The 22,793-nt window shown below is 37.4% G+C and overlaps 1 protein-coding gene and 1 long non-coding RNA gene across 3 annotated transcripts; both read right to left on the reverse strand.

Moving 5' to 3' along the window:
* Nucleotides 1-7,712: 7,712 nt before the first annotated feature.
* Nucleotides 7,713-11,651, reverse strand: LOC147565039 (uncharacterized). The gene is made up of 2 exons (XR_015229897.1): nucleotides 11,568-11,651; nucleotides 7,713-7,939 (listed from the first exon to the last, which is right to left on the reverse strand). It is a non-coding gene; the product is annotated as an uncharacterized LOC147565039 (long non-coding RNA).
* Nucleotides 11,652-15,588: 3,937 nt separating this feature from the next.
* On the reverse strand, nucleotides 15,589-19,534 carry LOC147565040 (E3 ubiquitin-protein ligase RSL1-like). Of its 2 annotated transcripts, XM_086651437.1 has the most exons (4): nucleotides 18,709-19,501; nucleotides 17,143-17,906; nucleotides 16,220-16,405; nucleotides 15,589-15,887 (listed from the first exon to the last, which is right to left on the reverse strand). In XM_086651437.1, the coding sequence occupies exons 1-4, from the start codon at nucleotides 19,366-19,368 to the stop codon at nucleotides 15,878-15,880; spliced, it is 1,620 nt and encodes a 539-aa protein (XP_086507563.1). In that variant the 5' UTR covers nucleotides 19,369-19,501; the 3' UTR covers nucleotides 15,589-15,877. The 2 variants fall into 2 exon arrangements, with proteins under 2 accessions (XP_086507563.1, XP_086507562.1); XM_086651436.1 differs by lacking the exon at nucleotides 15,589-15,887 and having other exon boundaries at nucleotides 15,982-16,405; nucleotides 18,709-19,534.
* Between the last annotated feature and the right edge of the window lie 3,259 nt (nucleotides 19,535-22,793).

Consider the following 22,793-nt stretch of genomic DNA (forward strand, 5'->3'; position numbering starts at 1 on the left):
TTCAATTTAGAGCCAAGAATCACTCAAATCCGATTCCGGATGAATGAGAAATTCAAGTTTAAAGTTTGGACGATGATCGGTTGAATTAAGGACTAAATCTACAAAAAGGACAAAGTCAGATTGGGGGGCTCTTAAGCAAAGAGAACGCGTCAAGATCTGGACGGTGGGCGTTCCTTCCCGTGTCGGGATAGCTTTGGGACAATCCAAGAGCGTTAGATCAAGGAGGATCTAACGGTGCGCATCATTCCCGTGTCGGGCAGCAGGTGGAATAACCCAGATCGTTCATCCAACGGTCATTTTTTCCCATCTGTTAGGCAGATTTCGGTAAAGACCAATGCCATCTAATGATGGGCGTTCTCTCCGAGAATTCAAGCCAGATCCAACGTCCTAGATTATAACCGACTATTATATTCAGTTATACTTCATATTTAGTCCTCCATTCCGAACAGGTGTATCCTTCTAACCCAACAGACACTATGCACCCATTCTACTCCTATATAAACAACCCAAAACCATTCCATTTCATATCAATTCAATTCATTCTCTTCTTCTCTTCCCTTCTAACAATTAGAAGTTCTGGTTTGTCTAGAATATCTAATTAGGAAGTATTTCTAGAGGTTCTGGTTAGACTAGAATATCTAGAAAAAGGAAGAAAGAAGTTTCGAGTGAAATTTGAATTTCCGAAGCATCTAGAAGATCATCCGCATTAGTCCAAGAGATCATAATACTTACAAAGGTTCGTCCGCTTTCAGAATAAAGAAGTACCATCTTAAAACTCTGAAAGGAAAGTCGTTGTATCCCGAAGGCATACACCCTAATGTTTGGTACTGTTACGGGGGGTGTAAAATGTCTTAAGGAAAGAGAATTAATTCTTGCCTCGACTACATTAACACCTATCTCGGTTAGTCTGAAAGAAGGAATATTGATAAATCATTATTCTTTAATAGTTTATCTCTCTATAAGTTAGAGAAAGGAAACTCTGTCTAAATCAAGCCAAGACAGAGAAAAATCGACTTCTCGATTGATAACCAGAGAAACAACAGATCGGTCTAGACATTTGAGAGACCCCAAGCAAAATTAAAATTTAGAAATAAAATTACTTATGGTGTTTAAAGGAGGATCTGAATCCTCGACCTTTTGTACGAGATCTACTCGCTTAACCGTTAAGCACAATTTAGATTATGTCATAAATTTGCTTAAAATATAATTATTATTTCGGAAATATACAAAATGACCGCTTTGGTTGTTCTTTTCTCGAGCCACCCTTACACTTAATCAATGTCTTCTTTTGATTGATTAATTTTGTTATAAGTCCTAATGTGATCAACTAACCGGTTTAGCTTCATGAATGTCCAGCAATTTGTTTTGGTCCCCAGAGACCAAAAAGATAAAAAGAAAATTCGAAAATACTTTAGGGCATAAATAAATTTAACTCTTAAAAAAAATTTAAAAACATAAGAACCCGCACCATCTCTTTATCTCTCTTCCGCTTCATCTCATTTCTCCTCCATCTTGTCTCTTTGTTTTCTTTGTTTCCCACATCACTTTTCTTTTTCAGCAGAAGGTCGTCCAGCTAGCATTGTCCGTGATTTCTAAATTCAAGTATAACCCCTACAACTATAGCAATTTCGGTTACCAAAAAAGAAAAACTTTAGCGATTTCAGAACGGACTCTACATAATGGGTCTCCATTGCTAAAAATTGAACCAATGTTTGGCATAATGACATTCCTTAACCATTTTATTACTTTGATTTCTTGATAAACATGAAACATGGTGTGGTGAATTTCCAAGAAAAGATCCCACCACCAACGGGACAGGTTGGCTCCACTGCCTCCACATGGCCTTGGAAGTCAAGGCCACCGCAAAAAGGCAGGAAATAACTTGTTTTTGTTTTTGGTTGAAGAGGGAGTGATTTGTTAACTGTTAAGTGTTAATAAATTTTCCATCGATTTGTGTGAGCCACATAAAATTGTCTTTATTTTGTTTTTATAAATTTCTCTGGCTTTTTATTTAGTTTATTAATTCTATCATTGCTTTATGTCATATTGCCATCAGGCCACCCCATACTTTCTCGAACATAATCATTTTTGTTGGGTACAAGTCACTGAGGATATGTAGTTACTAAGGGCATACCCACCGTATGGGGTTAGGGCTCCCAAATTCGGTGGGTCTCCCAAATTTATATTAATCCCAACCCGGGAGTCCTGGGGATGACTCCCGGTGGGGCTGGGAGTCTCATGCTTCCGGCTCCCGTTTGAGAGTCGGGTTGGGGGGGCTCCCAACGGATAGTTGGGAACCCCCAATTTTATTTTTTTTATTTTTTTAAAATTTCTTTTGATTTATTTTTTTAAAATGATGATAGTCTTAAATTTTTTTACTTTCCATTCTTTCTCCGATTATTGTTTTTTTAGTCTTTTCATAAATTTATCTCTCCGTAGAATAATATCAAATTTTGTATTTGAAACTAGCAATTTATAGTCGAAAATACGCGCGTTACGCTTACACCACGCATGTACATAACTTGGATTTGAGAGCCCAACGTTGGAATGGCGAAACGTCCCGGGGCTCTCAAAATTGTGAGCCCGAGCCCACATGGGTGTTGTCTTAAGCCTACATTTTAATTTGTATGTGTAATTCGAATTTTTTTTCAGTGCTATTCTTTTGTTTGCTTAATTCTGATTATATATGGATTTAATCTAGTTCTAACGAAAATGATGAACAACGAAAGTAGATAAATATATAAAGTTATGTCTGTAAACAGTAGTTTATCGGATCAGATATAGGTATATCCGTATCCGATAAGCTATCTGATATCCGAAAAATAGCCGACGAATATTATAAATCAATATCCAATATTAACGGAATATCCGATATCTGAAACTTTAACAAATTTTATATTACTTATCGGATACAGATAATTATCGGATCGAATATTAGTGTATTTGTATCTGAATCCGATAAACAGGTATTCGATAAGGAATATCCGAATCCGTATCCGATATCCAAAATTTCAGATGTTTTTTAAATTCGAATACGAATGTACGAATGTGAATCAGACGAATATTCAAATTTCCATTGACAGGCTTAGTTTTAATAAAGAATTTTTTGATGAAAGGCCCAATTTTTGGGCCCAAATACAAAAAAAACCAACAAGGATTGTTAACCCACCCAAAACCCAAAAATCAACTAATATCTCAAATCAAACCCAATTACACATCCCTATGCTCAATCTGGACCCAACTTGTATCTCTAAGACCTAATATTTTCTTCTAATCCCTCTTTTGCCCTCTTATATATATCCAACAACTCTCTCCCTCTATAAGAAACCATATCTTTCTCTCTCCAAAATATCTCTCTTCCAGAAATCAAATATCTTTCTCTCTCCATAATCTGTTTTCACTTTCTCTCTCTACCATATTAAAATCGAACCTCACCGACCATCATCTTCTTCAATCATCATCTTCATCTCTCTACAGTCATCATCTTCTTCAATCATCATCTTCACTTTCTCTCTCTACCTAAACCGAAACACAAACCCAAACCCTCTTTTCTCTCTCGAACCTCACCGACCATATTCAAACTTTTCCACCTTCATCTCTCTACAGTCACCATCTTCTTTAATCATCATCTTCAATCATCATCTTCGAGTTATCGCCATATTCAATCTTTTTCACCTTTCTCTCTCTAAATAAACCGAGACACAAACCCTTTCCACGTTTGAGCGACCTTCATCATCTTCTTCGTTTGAGAAACCTTCATCATCTTTTATCTTCAATCATCATCTTCTTTAATGGAGGTTAAAAAAAACTTCAAATCTGGTTTTAGGGTGTTTTCATGGTGTTTTCATGGTATTTTCATAGTTTTGTAGAGAGTTAAATATATAGATTTGTAGATCTACTTATTTGAAGCTCCCTTGGTGAGGTTGTTCTTGGTTTTAGGGTATTTTCATGGTGTTTTCATTGTTGTTCCGTACAGATTTGTTAATATTAGCAACCACTTCTCGTTTTGTAAGCAACACTTTACAGTTTGTCTAAACATTTTACGGGATGTGTTAACACTATTCCGTACAGTTATGTTAACAGTAGCAACTTGTTCTCGTTTTGTTAAAAACACTTTACAATATGTGTTAACATTTTAAAGGATGTGTGAACATTTTGAAAAATGTTCACCACAATTTTGTATTAAAGATGTTTAGATCAGTCTAACGTTTTCTAAGCATTTTAAGCAGTGCCCAAACATTTGTTAAATTGCAAAGCAGAATTCAATTTAAAATACCTACACTTCTCTGCTGATGAGAGAACTTTTGATTTTGAAACGGACATACTCCGCCGTTGTGTAACATTTCCAAATTTGTCTTAACATTTGTTAAATTGTTTGGCCACTACCCAGACAAACTAAACATTCCGTATAATGTTGGGACATTCATTTAGATGTTGTAACAACACTCTTGGATGTCATTCGACAGATTATTATGAACAAGATGACAAAGCACAGAGACGCCGCTATTGGATGGAATACATTTCTTTGCCCCTCCATTAATTATGTTCAGGATGGGAAATTCAAAGTTGCCGAGACGTGAGTTACGTCGAGGCAGGCTAATGAGACATGGAAATGTCCCATCTGAGTCTCTTAATTTAGACGAGTTAGTCTCTCTAGAGCAGTTACTCTCACGAATCACTCTCTTTTATGTTCAGGTACCTTTTTACAGAGTTACGCGTGCAAAACGGATAAAGTCAGAAAGAATACAGACTAGGGACATTTTGGTCATTTGTTCTGACTTCTTGGTCAAGATTAATGCTCGGATGAGAAGAGGGGTCCATGACGAGTCCGTAGGCGAAAGCAGAAGTCAGATCGGAGTCCGGATGACAAAGTTAGACCAGGTCAAAGTCCGAGTCAAATCAGTTGACTAAAAGTCAACATATACTATCAGAGACACGTGGCGTGCAGATGGGAAGCAAAACTGACGGCTCAGATGGATTCGGGTTACTTTCTGGCACACACGGTGGTACTTCAGGAGTTCCAGGGGTCCTCGATTCGGTGCAACCGCGTGCATGAGATTACCATGTATTCTCGACATCTGACGGATGATAGGAATCACAACCGAACAGATCAACGGTCGTCCCACTACATCGTACAGAAATCCATGGTCCGCGCAACAGAAAAGCTTGGTCTTGAACCGCACATACCAGATGATTCGAAATCTTCCTTCTCTCTTATCTTCTTGAACTGTTTTGGTAAATAAAAGATGGTTCTCTAAATCCGAAAACAGAAAAGATTTAGAGAGAAAAACCCGAGAGAGAAGGATGGGATTCGATTCAAAATGGGTCTATAAAGAACAGAAGAGTTCGGCTGAGAGGGGGGAGTTGGTATCGGTTTTTTTTAGAAAAACAGAGAGGGAGATAGCTCACGGGTTAGGAAGAAGAACAAGAGAGAGAGAGAGAGAGACAGAGACAGAACCGAGGCAGCTCATAATTCGAATTGTTTTTAACTTTGATTTTTGTTTTTCTTTGAAAACCTTTGTTTCTTAGTGAGAAAGAGAGAGAGATTACAGAGGAAGAGAGAAAGTTAGAGACAGAGACAGAGAGATATTGTATAGAGAGAGAGAAACTCGGTTTTAATATTATCATTTTCTTGCTTTTTATTTTTCTTGTTGTTTTCAACTTCTTAGTGAGAGAGAGGGAGATTACAGAGAAAGAGAGAGAGAGAGAGAGAGAGATTAAGAATAGAGAGAGAAAACAAAAAGTTTAGAGAGAGAAATAAGGTTGAAGAAGATGAGAAAATAAATTTCCCAGAGGGAAACCATTTCCGGGAAGACGAGAAAATTGTTTTCCCAGAGGGTGCGTTTGGCAGATTTCCAGGAAAAACAGACGGAAATCAACTCCTTAAGGCTCTATTTGGTGAGAAAATCGCAGAAAAGTAAGTTTCTTTCTTCTTTTCCTTATATTAATTCAAATATTTATCGTTTCTAGCATGAGTAGCTAAATCTTTTATATCTAGGGTTTTAGATGAAGTCATAATAATTATTTTCTCGATAATTTATTAAAGTTTTTACCATTTTAACGATAAAATCTTCCGGGTTTTTAGACCGTTCATGGACTAAAACCTGAGTTATATAAAGAACTCTCTAATAAGAACAAAATTAAACTGTCGTTAGAATTATTAGGAAGACGGATTCGAAAACCCTAGGTTCCCTTTTTCTGAATACCGACTTATTTCTTTATTTATTTATTTTTTGAGTTTTATATTTTATTTTTATTTTACATCCATCAAACCACTTTCGAAAATCTCAATAGTTTTAAGGTTAGAATTTAGTTTAACTTAGTCTCTAAGGAACGAACCGGTCTTACCGGAACTATCACTTGACGCCCGTATACTTGCGGGTGGAGACCTTTTAGGGTAACCTTTTAGGCCCATCACAGGCCCACTTATTTTTGAAGTTTATTCCACTCTTACATGGTCTTGCCGGCGTTTGCAAGTAGACATTCTGAAAAATGTTGAATGAATGGATTGTGCCTTGATATATTTTCTTAAACAAAAATCATATTTATTTCTCTTAATCATATAATGTTATCAACATTCCTCAATATGTCTATATATCTTTGGTTGTGTCTTCACATTTTGTTTATTTCTTTACACATTCCGAAAAATATTGAAAGAATGAATACTTATGTTTTTTTTTTTTGTTGAAAGAATGAATACTTATGTGGTTAACTATTCTTTTGTAGATTTCTTTTTCATCCAAAACAAAGGCAAAACTGTAGATTACATTCATAATAATGTTAGAACATTATTGATTGTGGCTTTATATATTTTCTTAAACAAAAATGATATTTATATAGAGTTTGAATCATATAAAGTTAGCCACATGGCCAGCATTTTGTCGACATTCTCTAAAATGTCTATAGATCTTTGATTCTGTCTTCACATTTTGTTTACTTCCTCAGACAAACTATTTATTGTCTATGCATCTCATATATTTTGAAGAACAAAAATAATATATTAAACAAATGTACTCCATATTCTTTCAACATCAAGATCCCACAACAAACAAAAAAAATAAAATACCAAACAAAATAATTTACAATCATTTTTTGTTTGTCCTCTAAGCAAAATTGAAGTCATTGCGGGTTTACGAATGTGAACATAACACCGTTTCTCAAAAACAACTTCACTATTGCTTAGAACTTCTTTCCCCAAAGCACAAAATATCAATTCAGGTTTAATCTCCACAATCTTGTGTTTTCCTTCAATATTGATGACACCGCCCGATGCTTCAAAAACACAGTAATACATATGTTAGTATTTCTATATATTACTTGCAAACACTGTAAGACTTATGCAAACAATCTGTAAAATGCCATACCACCACCACTAATGTGACGCCCCGTGTACCGAATCACGGTTTGCCAGGCAGTTTATAAAAGAAACTCGGTCTCAGACTCACTAGAACCAGTTTCAAATATAAACCCAAGCCAAAACTCTCATCACGGGTTACCAATCAAGAACAAACACAGCGGAAAATCAAAATAGTTTAAACCTTTTGAAAAATGCTCGGAAAATATGTAACCCAAAATAGTTTTCATAAAGAGAAAAAAACAACTTGAATTCATGTTTATAAAAAGTTCACAGAAGAGACTGAATTAGGACAGAGTCTCCTCTATAAATTGAACATATCAAACCTGAAAAACCTGTCAAACATTCATCATACATATCTCACAAACTTCTAAATATCAATAGCATCAAATAGAAAGTGATAATGTGCATACTATTTACATGTGTACAATCGCAAACGAGTGAGAGAACGATCCTAACTATTCTAGATGATACATATATAATATTAACGTTGTGATTATGTTGAAAATACAATAGAAGTTATAATCTTACATAATGTGAGCCGTCGAAGTAAACTATGTCACTCCGGGTCACCAATACCTGCAACTGAACAACAACAAATAGGAATGAGATAACCCGAAGGCCAGCTCAGTAGGATACCTAGACATCCTACCCGCACCACACACATCAACATTTTAATATATTAATAGTTATAAGTGTTACATATATACAGATATATATACAGAGATATCAATATGCACACGAAGCAAAACAATATAGCAAGATAATTCTTCTAGCTTACCAAGATCACGACTGAATACGCCCTCAGTCGGGGTCACCTACTATTCGGCTAGGAAGAACTGGTAGACCTTTGTTAGTGCGTAGGCAGGCGGCGCCTTATCGAACGTTTGACTACTGATGGGCCTAAAAATAGGTCTTTTCCCGCAAGTATACGGGGTCAAGTTATAGTATTGAAAATAAGATCGAGTATCGTCCCAAGGGATAGGTAGGTAACTTCGGATGTTGACGGCGAGTTTAGCCCAATAATCCAAATGTCAATAGGTAACTTAGACTAACACACACACCCATCACTCATTGATTTGATGATTGATTTGTAAAGAAATAAGAAAACGAATAAAAGTAAATAAACTATCTAAGAGAGGGGAGAAGATATCTAAGGTTATAAAATCCACCACATAATTTCACTTTATAAAACAAACACTTAATCACTTAAATCTCTTTTGTATTTACTCGGGATCCAATATAATGAACTATTTGGATTCCGGATGATATTCTAGATAAAACAATTTTATAATTAAGAATGTATGATTGACTACCATATAAAACTAATTTCCTACACTATCATTCAAGATCTAAAAGGCATATCTCATCTAATAAATCAATAAAAGCATGAAATATATAATTATAATACATGAATGATAATAAGGTTATAGAATCAACATGAAATGACAATCAATAGGCATTGAAGCACATCAAAGGATTTAATTAATCAAGAACAAGTATTATAAAGATCCAAAATAGGTTTCATTCACAACCTTAGATTGCTAAATTAACTATACATGAAATCTAGAATAACATTCATTGACATTGTAAAATAAATGAAAATACTAAGAAATTAATGGAAAGAAATCACCAAGAATGCTCAAATTCCATATCCCCATGTATCTCCAATTTGTCCAAGATTTGCTCCATTTATGTTCAACAATTGTACTCCAAGAAATCCCAAGTAATAGCTATTTTATTGCAACCCAAATAAGAAAAAGAAAGAAAAGAAGGAAGAAATTAGATGTAGAAAGAAGTTAGAAAGAAGAGATGAAAGGGGATAAAGATGATGGAAGAATATGGAAGAAAGAAGGAGATGACTATTAATGGAAGAAAGAATAGTAGTAGAGAAGAAGATGGAAAAAGAATGGAAAAGAAATGGATTTAGTAGTAGAGAAGAAAGATTAGGTAAGAGGAAGTAGAAGAAAAGAATGGGGGATTAGGGTTAGAAGATAGAAAGAGAAGTGGCTTAGAAATTAGGTAAGGAAGCCATTTGAGAGGGTTATTGAAGTCTCGGTTTTAATGGAGGAGAAAATGATTTATTTATAGGTGGGTTTTGGTTTTAGTTGGGTTAAATGGTAAAAAGAAGGTAAAAGGAGGGTCATTTTGGGAATTAATGGGTTAAAGTGCAAAAAAACCCTAAAATAATTCAAATAGGCTGGCGGCTAGGGTTAGGGTTTTGAAATCCGGAAGCTGGGTTGTAGCCGGGTTCACGGTTTAAAGTTGCGGTTTAAACAGAGGCCGTCGGATGAAAGGTGTATGCGGATCTAAAGGTTTGGATGGAGACACGTGGTCGGGAGCATGTTCATACGAAGCTTCGGGTGCACGGGATCTGGTAATAAAGCACGGATGTACAGGAGCCGTCCGATCTTGATGACGCGGGAGGTTGCGGCCAAGATTATAACGTGGGAGCGGGTGCACAGAGTTAAGTTGCAACGGCTACACAGAATCATTAGATTGGAAGACGCTCAGCAACCGTCGATCTGGGACACGCGGAGAAGGACGGTCAAGATTAAAACGTTGAAGTGGGACTACCGTACTAACATGCAACGCGCTACACCAGATCATGCTCGATGGCTCCACTTCGCTGTTGAGCGCTAAGACGGGAACCGCGTATACCGGCCTCCAAAGCGCGCCACGTGTCCCACCGAATCCCGCGTACCCGAATTTCTACAAAATATATCCCACCTGGTCAACCCTCTTTGACAAAACTTTGACCTTGATTTATTTCTCCATCCGGACTCCGATTTGACTTCCGTTTTCTCCTTCGGACTCGTCTCGACCTCTACTTTTCAACCACGCACTGACCTTGGCCAAATTACCAGAATTTCCTTCACTCCAAATGACCAAAATATCCTTCATGCGTCTTTTCCTCGTTTTTAACCGTTTTTTACACCTAACTCCACAAAAGACACCTAATCAAGAAAACCAACCATTTTATTATAATAAAGACTCGAAACGAACTAACTCGACTAAATTAAGCGACTCAGATGGGGCATTTTTATGACCCATCAACTACTGTAGTGTAAACATGGATCCACGTAATACCCCGGTAAGAGCTTCCGTAACTCTCCCTTCGTCATCATTGCCCATCGGGCTGGCTTGTGATCTCAATACGCATCGAATAGTAAATCTCACCCAAACAATGATACGCTTAGAATATGTCATGACTTACCCAGACGACTATAAGAGTATCGTCGCTTAGTAGAGCCATATACTCACGGCGATACAATTATCTCGTCTTGAGGCGCGTCCTATCTCCGGCCAGATCTGACGCTTCCTCGCAAGGTAACTCATTGACCATTCGAAGAATACCCAAACATATGCATGAACCTATAATAATATTAAATGATCTGATAGGCTCCCAAAGCTACAAGAACAGATCCCTCCTAAAGGTCCCATCAACCCAAAGGAGAAGAGCGTTCTTGTCTCTCAAGGTAGGGTAAACCCTGTTTAAAGCCAAGCTTTTATAAGTGTCCACTTTCAGGGATTAAGTATTTTCTTATTAAGAAAACTCGGGTAAACACCCACTTTCAGTTCGGTGAAAACATTGTAAGTATCAACCACAAGTCATTACAGAATTCAAACCACACTCACCAGTGGCTTAGCAGAATAAATAAACAAATATGACACTGGTCAGTCCCCTAATCACTCCAAGGGTCGGAATACCCTAACTCCCAATCTCTCTCGGACCCCATTCCGGGTAAACAAGAATGGTCGTTTACCAAACGGCTGGCCACACGCACCGAGTGTAACCCTTAACATGAATTCATGGCTAATCCATAACAGAAATATAAACAAGGGGACCAACCAATGCACGACGTCAAACAATCAATACACGTAACACAGATCAAGCGATTCCGCATCCATGTTATACACGCAGCTCAAGCGATTCCGCCACCACGTGTTTACAATTCACACAAAACGATCACACAGATCAAGCGATCCCGCCTCTATGTGATTATTTTTCAGAAAAACCAATTTGTTTTGAAAAGAGAAACATCCATAACATATAGCACACCACTAAATTCATATCATACCATATCATATCATAAATTGAACTAGAGAACTATAAAGAGAAGAAAATGACTATATATATATATATATATATATATATATAATGGTGAAACGGGGAATACCCGTGCTCCAAGTAAGATTCATAGGATCTTACCTCTTCTTGCGCCTCCAATGGTGCTCCAGACTAAGCTCCACTTCTCCTCGAGCTCCCTATTGCAGTTCATTAGTCTTACTGAAATATGAAAGGGCAAAACGGTCATTTGACAGTTACATAACTATCAAGAGTCCTCTTGCAAAGCAAGAATGCATAAAATGAATGAAACTATACTAGGAATGTCCTATCGGCACTATCCAGTTCACTGAGACATCCACCGAATAACTGAAATACAAAGAAATCAACCAACCAACTTCCCACAAACTTTATTAGACATTTCGGAGTCTTCATAAGCTGACAAATTATATAACACACCAAATACCATGAATCTTGAACTATCAAATCATAAAATGAACCCAATGTTACGAATCCATAACTCAACCTATCCATTTATGTGAAATATGACATAGTTCGAGTAACCATTTCTATTCGAATTCATTTCCAAAACTATTCCAAATATGAAATTCGAGCAGTAAAATAATTCGGCAGCAACCCGTCTATATTTGGACACCCCAAAATAGTTTATAACATCCTAAACAGGGTCCTGAACACTCATCATTCGACGAAACTAAAGAATAACTGCTCCAAATCATGAACCCAAAAGAAACTAGTACAACTATACAGTATTCGAAATATCTATCCTAAAACCATCAAATTTGGACGAAATTGAAAATTCTGAACCGCCAAATACGCAGAACAAGTCGAATGGGATTACCTGGAAGAAGTTTTATAGATTTCGGACCAATATTCGCGAAGAAACCGACGACAAAAACTTGAGACACTTTTACGGCCAAAACGGTTTGCTTCTTACTGCTCACGGTTGGAATTGATTTTGCCTCTCAAAATAGAGAAATGGACAATTGGGTTTAAAGGGGAATGGTAATTTGGGTTGGTGACGTGGGCAACTATATGGTGGGTGAGTGTAAAGTGGGAAATGAATTAAAAATTCATTTAAATAAAGTGGGCTGATGGTTTTCTATCCAAAACGGTTTGGGCACCAAGTGTCACCCATGCAAAGGCCATGTTACTTAGTTAATTTGAAGTCCTTCATTTACATACAACTCATAAGCAAGTCCATAGATTTGACCGGTTTGCAAAATAGCCACTAAAATCAAAACAAGTTGTAGATTTAGCCCTTATCTTGACTTGCCCCAAATGTAAAATAGTCCTTCTAGTAACCTTTAAAACACGGGATGTTACAACTAATGTACAAATATATTCTAAAATAAATGAAGATTAGGTAACTTGCATGCTACATTATACATAATGTTTGAGGAACAATTTCTGCAATTCTTAAACATGCTTTAACATTATTAATAATGCTTTAACATTATCTATAACTATACACAGAACCCTAGGAATAATGTAGACAACACTTTCCAAAATGCCGGGACACTACCGATAATGCAAAAATATTATACTTAATGCTAGACCACAATCAATATTGAGAGGACATTTCAAAAATCTGATGCCACTGTTTTTTCAAATTTTAACTTTTTTCACAGAACCTTATGTCATTTCGTATGCATTCCTAAACATTTTGCAAAATGTTTAGGAATGCATCTTACCTTGGTCTGTGATTCAGTCACCTTTAATATTTTTTTTGCCTTTTTTACTAGGCCCTGCAGTTGTTGTCTCTTCACTAGCCCTCTTTCTAGAGCTAGCTCTTTGTACAGCCTATTGTCTTGCTGCTGCTGCTTCTCCTTTTTAAATGTTTTGCACAAAATATTTCTACACAACCCAAAATGTCAAAAACATATCAATTTTTACTCATTAATAACCACAAAATCCATAACACCCCACTAAATGTTAAAACATAAACCACTCTTGGATGCCACATTGAACAATAACATCACTGTAATAATCAAGTAAAACTCCCAAAAATCATAAACAAAGTACTAAATGTCTCGACATAACCCCAATTTCTGGAACACACCCCAAAATGTTAAAACAACTCATTCATTTCATCAACATTCCAGAGAACAAAAACTGGACTACAAATGCTTCCAAATTGTCCCTTGCTACCTTGTGAACTGCTTTCAAATTACATTTGTTATTTCAAGAATTTTTCTTCTTTTTCTCGCTTGGCTCTGTACGTAGAGCCTCCACCATCTGCTCTTTCAATTTGGATGTCGCAGATCGATGCTTCAAACACACAGTAATAGATATGTTAGATCATTCAGCAAAATGGTCCAACATGACTACAAATGCTATAACACTGTAAGCTGATGCCAATGGTTTTCAGAACTTTTCACAAAACCCTAGGAATAAGAGTATGAATAAGTGAAGCACCATTTTACAGAATGACAACACACTACCAATTATGCCAAAACATTATACGAAATGCGAGACCACAAACAATACTGAGAGGACAAACTCCAATGGTACAAAACAAAGTTCATTGTCTGAGCTCCTATATCTGTCCACGGAACTTCATGAATCATCAAGTGATCATAGGAGAGCCCATTCTTGGAGTATGTCTGATGGATTAGAGCATTCAGAGAGAACAACTGATATCAAACTTTTTGGGCAAGTTCTGAGTCCTCAACCATCTTCACAAAATCCACTAACGACATCCCGTGAGACCAATGATAAGTCGTTAACCAGACAAAAAATGACTTCCGAGCCATTTAACTTGGATTTGAATGATGAAGGATTAGATGAAACTTCGGTCCCATCGAAGCTTGATGTTAGCAATCATTCAGGTTTAGAAGGTTTTCCCTTGAAAAACGATTTTCCTGCTTCTTACGAAGCAGGAGATAAGCAACCAGTGCCATCAGTTGCCAAGGAAAAGGACCTGAACTTGGATTCTATCCCAGCTCCGACCAAAGATCAAGAGTTGATCGATTATCGAGTGTACATAAGCTACGAAGACACAAAAGTAAAGCCCCTTGCAGTTGACATAAAGCGGCATGATTCTTTTCCAGAGCTGCAAGAATGCGATGGATTTGGAACTGAATCAGGATCGTCTCAAGGAGGAAGCCGGGTAAGTGGAAGTTGTAATGCCATATCCTATCCTATTACAGCCATAAAACTGCATTGTGCCATAACAGAGCAGCGGACTGGTACAGGAACAAAAATTGAACAGGATGACTTGCAGTTTGCAACTTGTTATGGTAGATGGGCTGAAGCAGGTTTCAGGAAGGAGGTTACCCTTCCGTAATTGGCCTCAAGCCATGGGCTTGCACAGCGTTGTATCATATTAGTGGTATATGGAAGTGTGAATCGTTGATTTAGACTTCGTTTTTCATTGAAGAAAAAGAACCTGCAAGAAGTTCAACAGGTTGAAGATAGGTAGTTAATGTAGCCATTAAAATGTTCCAACTACGACGTGCTAAAGTTAATTCTTTCTTTTGTTGTCTGTAAATTGAGGTATGAATGTTAGGGTTTAGTTTATTGACTCTGTTAGAGAGTTGTTCCATTGGGGCGGTGCAGAGAGAAGCAGATATTGTCAAATTATGTTGTAGTCTGTACATATTCTTTATAATGTTATTGACCTTCAGAAGGTTGTCATAAGTTTTTCATGTTTCTCCTTTTCTGTTAAACAAGGTTCCTTCCGGAATCATACATTACCAGAAACTGGAGAATGAAAAATTAACAGGTCCAACCTAGAGCGCGCGGCTGACGATTTGAGGATTGATGCCAACCCATATTGAAGGTCCTTTTGGACTAGTTAAAAAAAATTTATAACCCAAGTAATTAAACGAAAACGAAGTCATTTAACTATAAGAGTAAGTCGTAGATGAATCTAAGCTTTAACATATAGTGTTGTTATTTACTGTCAGTCTGTCGTGAAGTGCATCAGGAAGTGATACATTGCACATGAATGCCGAGTTATCCGAGTAAGATTTATCTCATCTTTCTAAAAATGTATATCTTGTTATTGAAGTTAATTGACTTCTATTATAAGGTTCAACTTATCTCCCTATAACTAAAACTGCCGTGTGGTTAGTAGAGGGAAATGACTACTGAGACAAACATCTCATCATCCCACCTAATTTGCAACAAAAATATATACACATTTACAGCCAAAAGAAGCACTGATCACTGAACCTAAGAATTTGAGGTACACAGATATAAACCTTTTCAAATTTCACAAAAACTTCGGTTGGCCGTCTCCAAATGGTAGCATAAAGTAATGTCAGACCAACCTTAACTATTCATCGGAAAGAAAATATAAAACCAAACAATGAATTTCTGTTCAGATGGACAAGTTCAACCATTACTCACAATGTCAGTTGAGCTCATGAGAGTCGTATTCTAAAAAAAAGAAAGTGCCCCCTGGCCGCAGAACTGCAATTTCATCTTCATCAAGCCACTCTTGATCAAGGTTACCAGATTCGCGGTACGCTCCGGTACGCGGTACGAAAACGGGTACGCGGTACGAAAACGGGTACGCGATACGCCCATTCGGTACGATAATTCGATTAATATAAAATTTCTCCCAAAATTCTTCACTAATAATTGTATTTGTAACTAATTCTCCCATTTTTCGATTGTGTTCATCACAAAAAATTTCGATTGTGTTCCTACCATTCTTCATGAGAATGGTTCGCTAGATCGGGCGATCTGGTTCGCGAACGTACCCTAAAAGGATTCGCACGAACCAGATCGCGGTTCGCAGGGGTTTCCAGCGAATCTGGTAACCTTGCTCTTGATAGTCTTCTTCTTCTTCTTCATACTCTTCTTCTTCTTCATACTCTTCTTCGTCATCGAAATCTTCGTCATTTTCAATGTCTCCGTGCAAAATATTGGCCTCGGTCCAGAGTGGACAAGAACATGTTGCTTTTTTGTTCTTCCATTCTGCTCCACACTTGTAACAAAATTCGTTGCCGCACCTGAAACCCAAGTAAGTTGGCATTTAAGATATTGTCAAAACATGGAAGAGTTCTTCAACATCCTACATTACTTAGGAGGGGCTTCGGAGACTGGGTTATGAGTATGAACTCTAGCCTAGAGTCTGTAAAAGCCTTTTGTCATGGAGCAGTTGCCAAGAACAAAACTTTATACACGTTGGTCTTGGGCCTGAGTGGTAGAAGAGGGGACAATATTAATAACTACAAGGGCTTGCGCCATTACAAGTAGATATATCATAGGGATTTTCCCAAGTCGTAAACATCAAATCGAAATGCTCAACTATTGGGACCTCTGCATTAAGGAAGAGAGCGAATGAAGCATGATAGAAAAATTATCTCCTCTTGTTTCTACTCTAACACTCAGAATACGTAAAGCAAGAGATGGTATGAAAGAATGTTACAGACACTATATTTTAAGGAAAGGAAGCAGAGAACAGATATAAACTTTTACAGTTTCTAATCTTTATACTGGTAAGGAGGAGTTGTTGTTATGCACAAAAGAATCGATGATTCGAGCAAAAAAAGATGTTAGGCATAGAGAATAAGTCAACATGCCGAGAATTGTTTGCAGAAAGAACCCAGTCCAAAAATGAAGTTGAACATTCAAGAACACACTTGAACCAATAATAGTCATGAATTTCAGGATAGGATCATATGTTTCTATCTTAATATTCAAAACAAAGCAAACTTGGGTTGGTTGTTAAGAGAAAAAAAAATACCTGCAAGTCATGTGGAAGCAACCTTCAGCCAGTTCTATCATATGGTTGCACTTCATACACTGGCGCCACAGTTTCTGCGAAGCAATAAACTTTAGTTTTGCTTCTTCTCCACGCGGATTTACCTGTTTATGTTCATCGCAGGACATGCCACTGTGCCATGTTACTTTGCAATTGATACAGAAAAGCCCACGGCATTTGATGCACTTCCTGGCTCCAGATCGATTTGTATTGCCAAATAAATCATTATCAGACAAAAGCTTCTTCTTAGACATCAAAGTCGAGCACTTTGGGTATGGGCAATAAAGTTTTTCTTCCGCAGGAACAGATTCCTCCTTTATACGTTGGTTCATCATCTCAACAAATTTAGGGGTTAAAAATCTTCTACAACTATCTACTTTCAGCAGGATTTTACATCCTTCATGAGGGCACTCAGGTATTATGCCATGAAGTAACTTAACTTCTACATGCTGCTTCATACAAGGAAAGCAATAGCGGTGCAAGCAATCATCAATGGCGAACACTTGACTAATATCAATATCTTCCAAGCAGATTTTACACGTTTCTTTGATGTTTTTGGCTTTATTAGATTCGTCCGGCTTCATGGTTTGAGAATCTATAGCATCCCTTGCCAGTTTGATTGCAAATTTAACATCATTCCTTGCCAGTAAAACTGCACGACAACTCGTAAACATCCTTCGAAGGGCAAACACCAGTTTGATTAGTACTTCCATATTACGTTGCTTCACTTTCCATCTCCCAGTGATCTGTGTGAGGAGGTAGCCATAAATTAGTGCCTTTGATATCAGGAAGCAGAAAATCAGACTAAACTTGTAAGAGAAAAAAAGGTTTTCTCTGGAGAATCAAGGCGCATGCCACGAGCAATAAAAAGAGTACATCAAACTTGAGAAGGAAAACTACATCATACTTATATATATAGTTTATATAGAAAAAAACTGTGACATGCATTCGTACTTCGTTACAATAATATAAAGTTTTAAGTATTAGTTTACACTAAAAATAACACCTAATGCTTCTACATTCTCCTTTTATATTTTTGCTTTGATATTTTTCTTAAAAAAAAAATTTACGAAAAAAGATTACTATAAACCATTTCATACAATTGTGCCCCAATACGTGAGCCTCTGTTGCCTCAAGGCATATGCTTCACGAAGTGTTTGGCCTTTAGATGTACGTCTTCAGGCAAAATACGACCGAATAGATTTGATGCACGCCTCAAGCCTTACACCTCAAGCTGTACGCTTCGACCAAGTTTAGACATATAGCTCACAAATGAAATGCGTATACATTGCTTGAGCCTTTAGATGCATTATGGGGTTGGGCCAAAATACAACCCAAACGCTTTGATGTGCATCTAAGGGAATAACCAATTCTGCTAGATTATCAACTTAGGATAAGAAATTCGGAATGGGGGGAAAGGTTCACAATCTTAAAACGCCTACATACATCTTATGCTCCCGACCAAAACCCAACTAATAAGTGATACCCAGACATGTCAGAACTTCAATTTTAAATGGAGAATGGAAAGTTAAAAGTAAATTAACTTACTTGTTTAAAGAGGGGATAATAATCAATGAAGATGACAATATTCTTGATCTTCAAAGAGAGAGCAGCAATAAGACCATCAATCAAAGCTTTTACTTCAACAAAACGATGACTTCTCAAATTACCAATCAATGGTTTTTGAATTTTTAGAATCAAATTATCTCGACGATCACAAATAGCAGCACCAATAGCAGAACAAGTAACTTTATGACCTTTAACTATTTCTTCACTGACTAAACCCCTAAAATACAATCTATATGGTTCACCAGTTACTGAATACAAAGAAGAAAATGAAGAAGCCGAAGAAGAAGAACCCTCACCAAATGGTTTCTTGAAATAATCACCGTGACCTGCCCTTTCTTTATCGGGAAATTGAGTGACATTACGATGATCAGTCCGACTTTGAAGATAATCACGAACAATTCTAGAGTGATCATGATCTTTTTTTTCTTGATCTAAGTTGTCCAATTTTAGGGTTCGCAAGCCAGTCAGATAAACTAGATCATCATCGTCATCATCATCATCAAGATCGTAATCACCATCATCATCAAGATCGTAATCACTGTCTGTGAATCCAGTTTCATATCTAGAGGCGTTCATGGCTTCCTCCATCTGCAAACGGAAGGCAAAATCGAGATCAGAATTAAACCCTTCTCCTGCCATTTTTTCTAGGTCGTCGTCGTCTTCGTCTTCGTCCAATGCAATATATCCTCTCACTCTCTCTCTCTCTAGAATTTCATTTGTGATTCTGTCTACTGTAACTGCCCAGATAAAGCGTACATGATGATTTGCTTTTTTTCACGAAAATGACAATATTATCCTCGTTCTCGCGTCCTTTGTACGCTCGTTCTCGCGTTCTTTGTACGTTAGTAATATTTGGGCTTCTATATGGGCCTACAGCCTATGGGCTGTTCCAACGAATCAGTTGCGGGGAATTAAGCGCTCGCCCTTGTTAATTGCTACGCTTTACTTGGTATAAAAGTTTTCTCAATTTTGCCTCTCCAGAGCGCCAAAAGCAATAATAAGAGGCGCCTATAGGATCATCAGTTGCCCTTCAATAACGGAAACAAGTCTATTTTTTTTTTTTTGTTAAAAGGAAACAAGTCTATTTTGGTCATTTAAACTTCGAGTACGTATACCCTCCCGCCAAATGTTTTTAGGACGTTTGGGCCAACTAAATTGGTCAAAGTTAGGGTATTGTTTGACTCCATATAATAATTGTATCATAAATGGAAGATTTCCATCCATATACTTTCTCTTTCTCCATCATAAAAAAATTCTCCCGGGCTGAGCGTTTCTTCTTTTGGGCAGTTAGGTCGGATTCCGCCTATTTGGGTGGCTCTTTCAGTTATATTGCATCTGGTCGGTTCACTTTAATCAGTTTTTCTACCTTTTTTGTCAGTTATTGGCGGTTCTCCGCCAATTGAGATATATCTTTGCTCGATTTAGACTGATTTCAGTCTGAAATCTTCTCATTTCGTCGCTCTCTAGGGGCTTTTATTGTCGAGATTTAGTCTCCATTCTGTTCGTTACTGCTATTCTTCTCCTCATTTTTCCAATGGATACTACAAACAGTCAATTCTTACGCCAATTTGAGGCGTTAACTACTGATGAACGTCCTCCATTAACGGTGGATGGTGGCGATGTTGATCACTTGGAAACAGAACTAATTAAGCAAGGCATTGTATGGTTCCAGAGTCCTAAGAAGATCGATTTAGGTCAAGCCATGTATCGTCTCACAAGGGTTATACACGGCCCTAACAAATTTACTATTTCGGAGATTAAGGACAACTTATTTATGATCAAATTCGTCACGGCTACTGAAATGGAAATCGCGATGGAGAGTACACCTTGGGTTATGCAAGATGAATTAATAGTACTTCAAGAATGCAACGCAGATATCCCTCCGGAAGAACAGATAGTGGATCATGTTTGGTTCTGGGTCCAACTTCATGGGATCCCTCCTAGTCATCTGAACTGTACTATAGTTAACCGTTTAGCCAGCACTATGGGAACTATTATTCCGACGACTAAAGAAGATGCTACCAAATGGTGTCTTTTTGGTCGTATTAGGGTCAAACTGTGTATTACTCAGGCTTTCCAACCGAGAGTTAATCTTAAACTCTCGAACAACAAACTTGTTACTATAGAAATTAGGGTTGAGAAACTCCCAAGATTTTGCATTTATTGTGGATTCATTGGCCATACTATGAAATTTTGTCCCACTATTCTGGCTTTTGGAGACTTGCTTAAACAAAACCTTTCAGAAAATGATAGAAACAGGGTCTTAAAGATCATGACCCCAAAATTCCCAGAAACCTTTAAGGTTCCTTTTTCTAATAAACACCCAATCAAGGAATTGGGATCCTCGGGATCTGACCTTATACCCAAGTTTAATGATCTTAATATCAATAATAATGAGGATAATCATATTGAAACAGTATGTGCTAATAATCCCCGGATAAGAACTAACTATGGTAATTTATTATCGAGTTTATGTCAGGTTAAACGAAGCAAGGTACAGACGGAACACGGTGTTTTTGCAGTTTACTCTAATGATCTATACAATCATAATCGGGAGACACAGATTCAGGATCACGGTCTTGGTCAAAGTGCTGGAGATCAGATTGATGAAGACATGACTCTTTCCGAGGTTCGGATCAAAAAACAGTACCGCAAGACAACTCGTCAACCAGCAAAGGAAAATAACGATGAATGGGTAACGGCAACCCAAATGCCGTCCCAGCGATGAATATCTTGGCGTGGAATTGTCGGGGTCTGGGGAACAACCCGACAAAAGTAACATTGCAGCAGTTCCTTTCTTCCACTAATCCCTCTATTGTTTTTCTCTCGGAAACGAGAATTTCTAACTATATACCTCTGTCTTGTTTTAATAATTATAATCTTACTAATTTCCACACGGTTCCATCTGTCGGCAGAAGTGGAGGTTTGATCTTACATTGGTCTAACGATATAAAGTTAGATATTCATTTCTCCTCGTCCAATCTTGTACATGCTACTATTACGAATGTAACTCTTGATAATATTCCTTGGGATATTTTTTGCATTTATGGTCCCCCTTGTGTCCAAAATAGACTCCCCTTTTGGCGTAATTTGTTACATAGAATTGAGAGTATTAATAACCCCTTTGTGTGTATTGGGGATCTAAATGCCTTGGCTAATAGAGATGATAAATGGGGGGGAAGTTCTAACATACCGTTTATGAATCATTTTCAGAAATTTATCCAGGATGCGCAACTTCTGGATTTGGGTTTTAATGGACCGGCCTACACTTGGACCAATTCCAAGGCGATGCATCATCTTACGAAGGAAAGACTGGACAGAGTTCTTAGCAACACTAGTTGGCTCATGCAATTTCCGGAGGCAGGAGTATTTCACTTGCCTAGATACAATAGTGATCACGCTCCCATCCTGTTAAAGTTAATCACGCAAGGAATCCCCACCACAACTCTATCCAAGTTCGAAATTTATTGGACGCATCACACTGACTACACAAGTGTTTTTCAGGAGAAATGGGCAACAATAAATGGATCATTTACAAGTAAGACCAACGACATAAAAGACTCCATCAAAGGTTGGAGTAAGAAGGCTTTCGGAACTATAAAGAACCGATTAAATATTCTAAGAAAGAGACTTCTGGATATTCAGGTTCTTAACCCTTCCACAGAAAACCTGGAAATTGAAAGTAAAATTCAGGAAGACATTTTGCATTTGGAAAATCTCCAATGTACAAAGGCAGAACAGAGAGCCAAGTCGAGGTGGGTACATAATGGGGATCGTAATACCAGAGCTTTTCATTTAGCTATGTCGGTACGTCGGCAGAAAAACAAGGTTCATCAATTAATTTCAGAAGATGGTCAGACTATTAGGGATTTTGATAATATTTCAAATGAGTTCATCAATCATTTTCAGAATTTATTTTCAGCTGAACCAGTGGATCAACCGTCAACCGAATTAATGCATGATTATAAGGTCTTTTCGCCTGATCAGCTGGCCAACATCTCAAGGGTCCCTAATTCGGAAGAAATCAAATCAGTCGTCATGAATATGGGGTCGATAAAGAGTCC

Source organism: Eschscholzia californica, unplaced genomic scaffold, assembly GCF_041429995.1.
Source record: "Eschscholzia californica isolate CP2 unplaced genomic scaffold, dmEscCali1.0.p SCAF_1, whole genome shotgun sequence".
In the NCBI taxonomy this organism is placed as follows: Eukaryota; Viridiplantae; Streptophyta; class Magnoliopsida; order Ranunculales; family Papaveraceae; genus Eschscholzia; species Eschscholzia californica.

Bases quoted from the DNA above. Each gene is read 5' to 3' on its own strand.
- LOC147565040 (XM_086651436.1), bottom strand. From the start codon at position 19,368: ATGGCAGGAGAAGGGTTTAATTCTGATCTCGATTTTGCCTTCCGTTTG. The intron at 17,907-18,708 runs GTAAGTTAATTT...CTCCTCACACAG, and splicing joins ATTATCCCCTCTTTAAACAA to ATCACTGGGAGATGGAAAGT. The intron at 16,406-17,142 runs GTATTTTTTTTT...CTTGGGTTTCAG, and splicing joins TGCTTCCACATGACTTGCAG to GTGCGGCAACGAATTTTGTT.